The sequence below is a fragment of the Gossypium hirsutum genome, chromosome A08 (assembly GCF_007990345.1).
Source record: "Gossypium hirsutum isolate 1008001.06 chromosome A08, Gossypium_hirsutum_v2.1, whole genome shotgun sequence".
Lineage (NCBI taxonomy): Eukaryota > Viridiplantae > Streptophyta > Magnoliopsida > Malvales > Malvaceae > Gossypium > Gossypium hirsutum.
In genome coordinates, this window is record NC_053431.1 from 16931121 (window position 1) to 16944439 (window position 13319).

At 30.7% G+C, this 13319-nt stretch overlaps 1 protein-coding gene and 1 non-coding gene across 2 annotated transcripts; both read left to right on the plus strand.

Moving 5' to 3' along the window:
- Positions 1–6015: 6015 nt before the first annotated feature.
- On the plus strand, positions 6016–7444 carry LOC107927068 (60S ribosomal protein L22-2). The gene is made up of 3 exons (XM_016858070.2): positions 6016–6226; positions 6324–6568; positions 7093–7444. Exons 2-3 carry the CDS (start codon positions 6339–6341, stop codon positions 7235–7237), a joined length of 375 nt encoding a protein of 124 aa, XP_016713559.1. The 5' UTR covers positions 6016–6226; positions 6324–6338; the 3' UTR covers positions 7238–7444.
- On the plus strand, positions 6701–6824 carry LOC121205551 (small nucleolar RNA SNORD14). The gene has a single exon (XR_005900627.1). It is a non-coding gene; the product is annotated as a small nucleolar RNA SNORD14 (small nucleolar RNA).
- Positions 7445–13319: the final 5875 nt, after the last annotated feature.

The following is a 13319-nucleotide window of genomic DNA, read 5'->3' on the forward strand; positions in this document are numbered from 1 at the left end:
CCAACGTAAAAGGAAAAACATCACCACGTTTGAGTTTAGGACCGTTGTTGGATGCTGAATCGACGATCAAAATTGAAATTCCTAATCTGCGCACGGAAAACAAAACCTTACACCGAGTAAAACTCAGTGGTATTTCTATAATTCGAATATTTAAAGGAAAAAGATTTCAAATGTATAATTAAAATATAAACACATATTAATATTTAAATATTACAACAACCATATGCCAACTCTTTGAATTCATACATAATGACATATCATATTTAATTTGTTTCACAAATATCTCAATTCTCATACTTGCTATATAAATAAATTTTCATAATTTAATTTACATTTCATTTATACAATTGCTTTATCCATTCCATATTCAATTAATGAGTATATAACTCATATATTTCATGTATTTGCAACATATTTTACATTCAATTTTCAATTCACTATTTCACTTCCATTTCTCATACCATGCCATTTCAATATCAATCATAGAACTTTATTATTCATTTACCCTTATTAACACGACTCGAACTAGAATGAATACACAGATCCAACCAAAACACACCAGTTTGGCACCCAGTGGCTCATCGGATAATTCGAAGTAATAAATTGACACCAAGTGTCTCATCGGCTAAATCGAAGTAAATTGGCACCCAGTGCCTTATCAAATTAATTCAAAGTAGTAAATTGACACCCAGTGTCTCATCGACTCGAAGTCGAAGAAATCTCTGGACTCATCCAATCCTATGGCATGCCATTTATATCTGACTCAGCTTGATATAGTTAATAGGGTTTCAATTCACTTTTCAAATACAACATAAATTCAATTCAATTCAATTCAATTCAAATAATCAATATATATTCAATATATAATTCAATCAATATAAATTCAACAAATTCATCACATGCTAAATTAATCAATTTCAATTGCAAAACATACTAATTCTTACCTCAAGATTTACCATTACATTAAATTGAATTATAACAATTAACAACTAAATTCAGACTATAGAAATACAAACCGAAAATTTTGAGCTATTCCTCGTTGACTTTATCTTTTCCCTTTTTAGTCGAGGGTTTCGGTACGACGTTAGCTACAGAATTAAAACAATTAAAAATCATCAATACAACACAATTCAATTTCATATTGAATATTTCAATTTTTACTCAAATATTGCCTAAATTTCAATTTAGTCTCTAAACTAAGACTAACTTTTATTCTTCATTTTTAATTCTTTTTTTTCATGAAAATTCCACTTTAGACTAAATTCAACTCCCTATTTTCACATAAATTCCTAAATTTCAAAATTTTCACAATTTAGTCCTTATTACTCTAAATGTACAATTTATTCTACAATTCAATCATTTTTCATTTCTAACTTAAAAATCGATCAATTTAATCCCAAATATTAAAATTATTCAACATTAACAACATCTAGAAACTCAATAATTTCTAAAATTGTGGTATGGGTCAGGTAGTAATTAACCGGGATTCTAAAAACATAAAAATTATAAGAGAAAGGGACTAAATTGACTAACCAATTGAGCTTTGAACAATTGAAATCCCTAGCTTTTTGTCTTTCTCCTTCATTCTTTCTCTTTTTCTTTTTCTTTATATTTCCTTTAACCTTCTGTCTTTTTTTATATTTTTATTTATTTATTATATTTACTAATTATAATATATAATATAATATATATACTTAATAATTAAAATATAATATTATAATATTATAATATATATTTTTTAACTTTAAGTTTTATAAATATGCGGCCTCATTTATAAGCAATGGTATAATTGATTATTTAGCCCATTTAATTTTTATTTAATCTATAATTCAACTTTTACCCTTTATGCAATTTAATCTTTATACCTAAGTACTCTTAATTCATGCAAATTCACCTAACCAAAACCTAATTAGACACATAACTAACTTAGTAAATATTTTTAATAAATATTTATGAGTTTGATTTACGAAAACGCAGTCTTGAAAATGCACTTTCTAACACTCGTGACTGTCGGGTCGTTACAAAAATAGTACATGGGTCAGCTAAATCAAGCTCTCGAGATCTCAAAAATATAAAAATTACAAAAAGGACTAACCAAATTGTAACTGAAACTTTAAGCTTCAAAATAGGTTATTTTCTTCCCACGACATGAAAAGGAACAAATGGAGAGAAAATGTTTTCTAATATTATAACTTAATTAATTACTAATTATTTAAATTAAAATTAATTAACTTAACCTTAAACCAATTTAACAAAAGTAAGCGAATTTCCTAATCATCCACCACCATTTGGTCATTTACAATTGGGTTAATTTCTCAATTGGTCCTTTGATTAATTAAAAATTTATAGCAATTGACTTTTACCACTTTTACAATTTTGTTCTTGTACTTTAATTAACTATCCAATTGACAAAAAATAAAGGACCAAATTGCAATTAATCTTTATACTAACCTCGAACATCGAAAATGAGATTTTGAAACCACATTTTCCGATACCATTGACTTTTGGGTTAATATAATTTACTTAACTTTAATTTATTTAATCAATCTACTATTAACATCATCAGCCACTAACACCCACCTTGACATGGTCTAATTATTATTTTAGACCTTAAGCCATTTTCAAATTAAAAATCTATAGTGATTAAAATTTATAATTTAGTCCTTAAACCTTAATTAATCACTAATTCGGCTAAGTTACCTATACAAAATTCAATTCACCCATATAATAAGTTCATAATTACCTATGTAAAGTATTTACAGACTCGATTTACAAAAATAGGGTCTCAAACCTGTAATTTTCAGTACCACTAGAAACCAAGTTATTACAACATGTATATAAAGGTCTTTGTTTTGCAAATGGCCGTTTTAAGTTAGTTGTTGTATGGTAAATGTGACAATGGTTAATTTTAAAGGCTTAACATGGTATTTAACTTATAGTTGCATGATTAGGTCAAGGTTGATGCCTTTGTGAATGAAGGTCACAAGTGTTGTATGCTTTAATATGTTAAAGGTTGCAAGTGAACTAGTTGAAATAGCTAGGTGAATGAATGTTTAGAAATGGTGTGTTTGATTGATAAGCATGATACATAGCTTAGTGGATGTTTAGGTTAGTTCATGTCAGGTTAGTTCCTTAAATGGCTTAGTTCTTAGTTTGCATATTGAAACCTATTTGAATCGGTAAATGAAGTTTTTAGATATGAATGGTTAAATTGGCAATTGAAAATGCTTAAGTGAAAAATATGTTAATTGTGTTATGTTCAATGGTTGGTTCTAAGAGATATAAATTTGTGTTAGCTTAAATTGTATTGTTTTGGCATAAGAGGAATTGGTATATGAATGTATATGATGATATATTGTGATTGGAAGCACTTAAATTAGGTACCAAATGTGCATTTTTCCAAAAAACAAGGGCAATGTCGCAACCTCACCCGCTAATGAATGGCGTTGCGACGTGGATATACATGTCATCGTGACGTAACTCACTAAGTTGACAATGTCACGATGAGGAAATTATGAAGTCTCGACGTCAGTATGAGATTTTAAAAGTTTACATTTTGGTCCTAATTCATACTAGAGTTAGCAAAAGAGCTTTTATAAGCTGATGTAGACTCGAAAATGATTGTGTAACATATTATGAAAGTGAATGATACTTACATATTTTAAATGATCAAATAGTGTATAATCGTCTATAGTTGCTTTGACAATGAATGAAGCATCTTGTAGCTCGGACTTGGAGAACGAGTCGGGCAAGGGGCGTTACACACTTGGCACACAATTTGGCTATCTTTAACACATAATGTCTTAACTAATCACTTGTCAGCATTATCATTGAAATGGGTTAGACATACTTACATAACATGAGTAACATCACTTAATACCAAAACAATTTCGTGTTACATAACAAGTTATAAACATATACCATTTTATATTCAATACATTTTCAAGCTGTTCTTATTTCAATTAAGATAAATATCACTTGATAGAATTATAGTAAAACTGACTCGGATACACAGGTGAACTAAGTTGCTCACACAAGCTAAAATTACATCAGGTTACCCGTCCGAGCTAAACCTATGTTACATATAACTCAAGAATTTGTAACAAATGCCAAATCTCATTATAACATGTATAATCTTTGGTCAAGCGTGCGTATAACCCTATTGACATGCCAATTGTATCATAGTCTTTTACTAGGTTCACACAGACAACATTTATACATAAATGCATTATCATACCTGTAATCATTCTTATTTACTTGTCATACCCTGTGTTCAGTCACATTTGCATTTTCGTAACTTGTACACTATTCTATCGTATGACATTCATTTATCTCATTTCATTTCAAATTAGTCCAATTCATATATATATAATTTCACATTAAATTTTAGAATCACATATCAAAATGTCATCAACCCACAATTAACTCATATCATATACATGTTCAATTCATTCTCATATTTTATATCATACTCCCAATAAATCATAATAATTTTTATTTCATTCAAATTAGTCCACTATTTTGGCAATCAATATCTATCATAGCAATTTAATTCATACGATCGTTACTAAGTCACTTTGATATTCAATAATGAAATATGATGTGAATATACAAAGAAACAAATTGTTCTCGAATCATAAAAGCACAAACTGATATCTTGCATCACTCAACGACGTCTCTTGTTTTTCCTTTCCCTTTTGACGACCTGAAGTCGTTGTCGCTATATTCAATAATTCAATAAATAAAGAAACATTAGATTTCATTCATTCCACATCCAAATACAAACCCACATATATTAAATTTTATTCAATTTAGTCCCTAAACTCAGGATAAACTTAACTTCGATTCCTAGCATCAGATTAAAATCTGATTTCATATATTTTCATTAGGGACCTTATATTTTCTATTTATAACATAATTTCATGATAGATTTTACATTTATTCAATTTGGTTCCCAATGTAACAAACTTAACAAACAAGATAAATTAACTTTACAATTTAGTCCTTTTAATAATCTAAGCTTAAAATCTATCAATTTCAAACCTAATTCGTCAATTAATCAACAATGAAAGCTTTCCAAAACCTTATCAATTTACCAAATTGGTACATAAGCTAGTTAAATCAAGCTTCCATGATCACAAGTCTATAAAAATTGCAAGAAAATGGCTTGATTTCACTTACCAAATTAATGGCTGAATACCTACAATTTCGAAAGCTTTCGTTTGGTTTTTCTTTCTTATTTGGACGGTAGATAAATGAAATGAAGGAGATGATACTATTTTCTCCTCTAGTTTTAACTTATATAGTTAATTAAAATTAATTAATTTGATTTAATTAAATATAATCAACTTTAATTTCTAATTAAGCTTAATGGTTTCTCACATAATCATCCACCATCAACAAATTAAAAATGGTTTAATTACCATTTTGGACCTTTGTTTAATTTCTATTTAGGTCCTCAAATCTTGTGTTAATTAAAATTTAATAACAATTAAATTTTTATAATTTAGTCCTTGAGGCTTAATTAATCACATTTTCGGTTAAATTGTTCAGTCAAACTTCAACATATTTTTATAATAACCCCGAAAATATTTTTATTTAATATTTACGGACGTGGTTTATGAAAATTAGGTTTTGAAATCGCATTTTCTCACACCATTGAATTTCGAGTCGTTATAGGAACCGAACCGAATTCTATTTTTTATTTAATATAAAATAATTTAAATTTTTATTATATAAAAATAAATATTTTTTATTTAAAATAGTGAAAATAATTTAAAATTTTGTTAAATAATATTTAAAAGTTATAAAATAAAATATGTTTTGTCAAAATAAGTCTAAAAATTCAAAACAAAAAATTAATATGAAAAAAGTCAAAAACTAAATCAAGAGGAACCAAATTATAATAGATGATTCATAAAATATAAAAAAATTCGACCCTACCAAACCGATATCACGTTTACTATTAGAATTAATTACACAATTTAAAATCCAGGTTCATTCACTGAATAATTTGGGCCATAAGAATTGACTTTACATTGGATGGTCGCATCAGTATCCGTTTTTTCATTTAAGCAGAGAAAGGCCGAAACCTTAGCCAAGCTAAAAAGCCCAACTCTTACACTCCAAAACTGAAAAACCCTAGTGTGGAATCCATATATTCTTTACCCTCTGCACCAAGCATTTGTGACATCGCCGTCTTCAATAACGAAGATACAGAGCTAAGGTACTCTCTCTCTCTTCGCTCTCCCTCTATTACTGCTGTTAGTCTTAGTCTTTCTCTTGTTTTTCTTTTTAATTGATTTGACCAAGTGAAAACGCAGTGAGTTGGTGTGAGGATGAGTCGTGGTGCAGCAGCTGGAGCTAAGGGAAAGAAGAAGGGAGCCTCCTTCACCATCGACTGTGCGAAGCCGGTTGAGGATAAGATCATGGACATCGCTTCTTTGGAGAAGTTTCTTCAGGAAAGGATCAAGGTTGGTGGCAAAGCCGGTGCTCTAGGTGACTCCGTCACTGTCACCCGCGACAAGACCCGTATCACCGTTACCTCTGACTCCAACTTCTCTAAGCGGTACTTTCTCCATTTCTCTTTTGATCTTTTGGTTGTATTATTTGAACCACTCGTATATATAGATCTTAAAGTTTGTTTGAATCTTAAGCAACCAAAAATGGCAGAAATCTTTTAGATTTAGGGTTAATTTAAGGTCGATGATGACAAGTTTTAAGGCTTGTTTCTCAAAACATTCGCAGTGGCCGCCTGAGAGCTTTCGCCTTCGCCGGGCTTGAGAGCTTCTGCTGCTTTAATCCTTCCTTGGATGTCTGAGGCCTTGCTAGTTGATACTCTCGTCTTTACTTAGTAGGGGAATGGCTTTTTGTTTGCTTTATAATTTTAATTGAATCCTTTTAAAGATATGACTTCTTTTATTAGATAAAGACAGATAAAGCGTTTTGGTTTATGACCAATGATGACAATTCTTTTGCATTGTTTCTTCCTTGATTGTGTACACTTTTTTCTGTGGTATTTGGTTCTTTGTTTTAAAGGGCAAAGAACCATCTTTTAATTTGAGTTTTGGCTGACGGTTGCTTGGTTTTTAGGTACCTTAAATACTTGACTAAGAAGTACTTGAAGAAGCACAACGTCCGGGATTGGCTTCGGGTGATTGCTTCCAACAAGGACCGTAATGTTTATGAACTCCGCTACTTCAATATTGCTGAGAATGAAGGGGAAGAGGAAGAATGAGCAATCAGTTCAGTTACTTTTCTCTGTTACCTATCTGGTTTATTAGTTCAGAGGAAACTTGTTTGTGTCAAATCGTTGGACTTGTTTGGGTTTGCTTTTTGACCCTTGGCTTTATTTTCAATGAAGTTTTGGTTGCTGATAGTTAAATTTTTTGTTTATGTATTAATATATTAGATTCTATAAAAGAAGGATGCATATTTCTTTTCATGAGTTGATTGTTTAGAGCTCTCAATTCACTGATATGCTCATGGCTGCAAGTGCCATTTTCTATAAAGTATTCTCAGTGGTGATTTACTTGCAAATGCAATCCATTCATGGATGATTATGCAAGGTAGAGATTGGTGACAAGATCAAAGCCTTGGAATATGTAACCAAATTGAATGATTATGTTGTGTATAAATATATTGTGGATAATTTTATCCATGATGTGCATGCAAATTCAAAGCAATTCAGGGATGAATTGCCAATGATGAATTCTACGGTAACTTGTGCATGACAGAGAATTGGGTGTATGTTTGTGTTGTTTAGTGAAATGATTGCCAGGCAGATAATCAATAATCAGTTCCAGTGATGGTAAATATTATCAATTGTGGTTGAAATGGTGAATTTTTTTTCCAGTTCCTTTTCTCTTTACTAGGATGTGATTGTAGTATGTGCTTATTTGTGTTTTGAATATAACCTACCTTATACTTGACCGGAATTAGGATAATAATTAAGCTTAAAATAATAAATTATATTTTTGCAGTTGGTGACATGAAGAAAGAGGATGAAAGGAAATTTTCTAATCAAATGATTAGGATTTATAATCACTTTTTAATTTATAACTTAATCATTAGATGGAAAAAATTTTCATTTTCAGTCTTTTTCCATCCATGCCAATATAAAGATAAATGTCAATTCCCAATTCTCTTTGCTTGATAAAGGATTTCAAGAGAATTCTCTCTGGCGAGCATGTAACCATGCCATTGCTCCAAATGGAAAACTTGTTTCGAGGTCATAGATGTAGGGAAGAGGTTGAATGTATGAAATCCTGCTGATTTATATGGAACAGCAAGAACACCAGCATTTTTTAAAGCACTAACAAAAAATTGACTCAGGTTTGGAGTGAAGGATACTCGGAATTGATGGCAAGTGGCAACTATGTTGAGAACGCTCTGGGCTCCCCGACAGCAGAGGGGCTAGGAGCTGTGGCGCGTGACAGCAGAGGGAAGGCAAGAGAAAATCTGCTTCCATATCCACCTGTCGCGGAGTCTCTAGCAGTTGGATTGGGAGCTTCGCTTGCTAAGAAATATTAATATTTCTGGAGAAGGAAAAAGGCCGGTAGGAATTCTCGGTTGTTATTGACGATCTGGTTGGTTGTATGTATGTATTGTTGTTCTTGTAACAGGCTAGCTGATTGGGGTGCAAAAAACACAAAAATAAGATTATGCCCAGTCGACTGGTTCTACCACATGAACTTGTTGCTCTACTGTAATGAAGACTGATTTAAAAAATAAAAATAAACATCTATATAATACAGTAAAAACAATCCTCTTTAAGGATTTATCAAAAAGATAAATCAATCTTTTAAGGGTTCTATGCCTAATTCTGTGTCATTTTAATTTTAGATTTTTTTATTCGTACATTATAGAATGGTATTTTAAAGGAATTGATATACATGGATATTCTAGTTTGGATTTTAGATTTATCAATTTTGCAAAACCAGTCATATTCCTAAATGTTTAAAATACAATTCAATTAAAACTCCTATAAATAAATGAATTCAATAATGATTAAGTCATTAATCTAATCAAATAACCTAACATTACTAATGCCATACTTTTTTTATTAGTTGTCAGTATATGCAATTCCTTTTTCTGGTGACAAGAAAGTTAATTAATGGCATTAGAAAATAAATTCAAATAAATATGAGTGTGTGTAACTTAAGGGTGAAAACAATGAAAAATCAATTGAATAAATAATTAAAAATTTTAATACAGTTAAGGAATATAATTTTAATAAGAGTGATATAACTTATTTCAATATTAAACTCAAGCTACCAAGGCTCAGGTTTTCTTTTCCAAGAATGTTTCAACAAGCCTCAGTAATGGTCTTAGTTTTAGCAGTGTTGATAACCTAGATAAATATTTTGGACTCCCTTTGTTGCACAAAAGAGTTACTAAGGAGACATACCAGTACATTATTCAGAGGATGAAATTTAAGTTAGCAAGGTGGAAGTCAAGTACCATATCTTCGGCGGCTTCAAGCACTCTTGCTAAACTCCTCCTTGCCACCATTCCTATTTATGCTATGCACACCAAAATCATTCTTAAAGGGATCTGCATGGTGTTGATGTGGGAGGATAAAATAAATTACTTCAAGATGTATATCAATATCACTTTCTTTAAGGTTTTATTCATCCCCACCTATATTTTGATGTGCAAAAGAGTTACTAGCAAATGAACCTCGAGGATACAATGAAACCTTATGACTATGAATGTTTTGCACTAATGGAAACAATCCACTAAGTATTGAGCGGAGCATAGCAAGAGTATCAATTTCTATAAAGAACTTCTAGAGTAATTCTTTATATAGAACAATCTAGGAAATAGAAAGAAACTTTTGTTTCTCAACTTTTGATGTGTTTTTGATGTACTAAAGAAATGAATTCTGATTCCTATTTATAAGAGTTTTCATGTCTCTTTATAGAGACATAATTATCCAAATGGATAGTCACATCTTTTAGCAATAAGTAAAATTATTCTATATATATTTACTTTTACTTGAATAATTATGATCCTTATTATTAATTGAGTAATATAACTTTTGGTAATAAGATACATAACTCATCACTATGAATAGTAACAACTCTTGGTTGATAACCAAGTAACATAACTTTTGGACCACATGTAACTTTTTAAGTATAACTATTGGAACATTAGAAATATTTTGAAAATGTTTCAACACATGGGAATGAAGAAGATTATTCGAAACTTTATTTAGGGTCATGCAAATGAGAAAAGGGGAACTAACCTTGTTAAATGGGATGATATTTGTAAAAATTTGGATGACGATGCATTGGGCTTTCGCTAAGTGGACTCCCTAATTAATAGATTGCTTATTAAATTGGCCTTCCTTGTAATACCCATCGACTGACCCAATCGTCGGCTATGAGTTATAGGATGTTACAGTTGATATTGAAACAACAACATACATTTAATAATAATTTTACACCATAATTCAAGCATTTAAAATTAAAACATTTCATAATTATATTATACAATCATTTTTGGGACTTACTGAGCTTACGAAAGCTCATTTACAATCCTGTCCTTGAAAAATGACTAAATTACAATGCTTTTAAAATTTCCACAATAGGTATCGATACCCCCAAATAGGTACTGATACCATTTTTAACTTCGATGTTAAAAAAAAAATCTTAACAAAATCACAAGTATCGATACTTTTATTACAAAGTATTGAAACTTATTATAGTATCTATATTATTTTATAGCTCGATGTTTTGCAAAAATCAAATAAAAATCATATGTATCGATACCTTTCTAAAGTATCGGTACCCTTATATAGACTATCGATACTTTAGTCTGGTATAGATGCCATTTTGGAGATCGAAGTTTGAAAAATTTAGAAAAAAATTGGTAAAGTACCAATACCTGTTTCAAAGGTATCGATACCTTAAAGCAACAAGGTAAAAAATTTTGAATTTTAACACCTATTTCGAGCCAACTCATTAACTAATCCAAATGGTGAATAAATACACCCTAAAATCTGCAGAAAAACTAATCAAACTATATCTAAACATTTCATCTTAATCAATTCATAACATTCAAACCACTATGCCATCATTTGGCACCCATCATACTTGATCAAACCATTCAATTTCACTTATTTATTCATATTTTCAAACCATTCAATCTCACATATAAACATGCCATATCATTGTTTATTCATGCAACCAAAATGCCATACGCCAAAACGCATAAGTTACCAAATATGCATCTTCCCATTTGAACATTAACAATTATAATTCAACATTTTCCCAAGTTTTAAACCAACTAATAGTTCAAGCTAACACTTATATGAACTTCTATATACACGCCACATAACTAACTTAAAAATGATCAAAATGACTATTTGATAGTGTGATGCGATCTCCGACGATCTCCAATCCGAGCTAGCTTGGTGACACTATAAAACATGAAAAGTAAAACGGAGTAAGCTATATAGCTTAGTAAGCTCGTATGAAAGAAATAAGCAAATCTAACCATACATTTAACATTCAAGTAATAAATATAAGACGATGTAATTTACCAAAATCTCATAATCATAGTTCATTCTACCACAAACTTACCTTGAGTTCATCATTTCACGAATTTAATAAACATAAGTTTTATGCACATACTTGTTCCATCTCGTAATGGTTTCATACTTATTCTCATCTTTGGCATACCCAATGAACCACTTGGAATAATAATATCAGATACTCGGGAAACTTACACACAAGGTGTCACATATGTAGCCATTGCCACCTTTATCTCATAACACATTTATGCTTGCTTTCGAGCCATCAACGGGCCTACTCACACAAGCTGTCAGTCAAGACGTAGCTACACGGTGCTGCTCACACAAGCTGTCAAGTAACCGCAACATATGCTGGGATACTTAGCCACCGGTAGGACGTACAGGACCAGTGTAATAGCTAGATTTTGGGCCTAGTCGGAACTGCACAAATCTGACAAGGAAAAAAATTATTTCTATTATATTTTTATGGTCTAAAATTTCATGGAATGATTTCGTGAAAATTGTTTTCAAAAATTTTGACGTTTGGGCATTCAATTTAGTCAAAAGGACTAAATTGTAAAAATTGCAAAAGTTGAGTTCTACATGTTAGAGGTGTCCAATTGTTATGAAATTTTAAATTGGAGGTCCTTAAATGGTAATTAGAACATTGGTTAATTTTTTGGATAAAAATGGACATGAAATAGGTGAAATAGAATATTTTTAAGTTAGGGGCATTTTGGTCATTTAGTAATTAAAATGAATTAAAAACAAAATAAAAGCCAAAATTTCTTGTCCATCTTCTTCCTTGGCTGAATTTTACATGAAGAAACAATTGCTAGGGTTTTCAAAGCTTCCAAGCTTGATTGTAAGTCCGTTCTTGCCCCATTTTTAATGATTTTTACGTTTTTGAAATCATCGTAACAAAATCTACCTATTTCTACCATTTATTTGAGTTATGATGAAGGTATAGGGTTTGAAACATGTTAGAAATTTGTTCATTTTGATGTTTAATGGTAGATTATGCATGTTTATGGTTGGAGAGACAACTTTTGCTAAGTGATTTTCGGTGAAAATGCTTAAAAGGACTAAATTGTAAAAGTTATAAAATATGTAGTAAAAGTGTGTTCTAGTGGAAATTGTGGGCTATTATAGTTATGAAAATGGTTTGACTAGGCTTAAAGTACAAATAAATTGAATAAATTTTATTTTACGAGCCTAGGGGCAAAGTGTAAATATGATAAAGTTTAGGGGCAAAAATGTAAATTTTGAATTATATGATTTTTGGGTCACAATGAATAATGTGTCTAATAAATAAGCTAAATGTGATATTTTAGATCAAGAAAGACGAGGTTTGGACCTAGAACGGGGGAAAAACGCGTATTTGAAAATTAGGTCCTTTTTGCCATTTTGGTGTCGAGGTAAGTTCATTTGCAAATAATGCAACATGTACAATACTTTAAATACTTTAATATTGCATGTATGGTAAGTTCATATGTGATTTTATGTCTTATCTCTATTACTTTGGTATCAAGTGAATTTTAATGCTTTATTACTATTATGAGTATATGATTGGTGCTATAGATATGGAAATCGATGTTACGAGAAAGTTTGACCAAAATGTGGTATCGAAGAATCCCGTTTGAACCTTAGGAATAGTTTAGGATACAAGTGACATGTCACTAGGAACTATGTGATCTGAGCTCATGAGTTGTGGTCTGAGTTCATGATATATGTGGCATCTGAACTCATTGAGTTATGGTCTGAGTTCATGATGTATGTGACACATGTTTTGGCATCTGGG

Coding starts and splice junctions, on each gene's coding strand:
- LOC107927068 (XM_016858070.2), top strand. CDS start 6,339: ATGAGTCGTGGTGCAGCAGCTGGAGCTAAGGGAAAGAAGAAGGGAGCC. Junction 6,569..7,092: donor GACTCCAACTTCTCTAAGCG/GTACTTTCTCCA, acceptor CTTGGTTTTTAG/GTACCTTAAATACTTGACTA.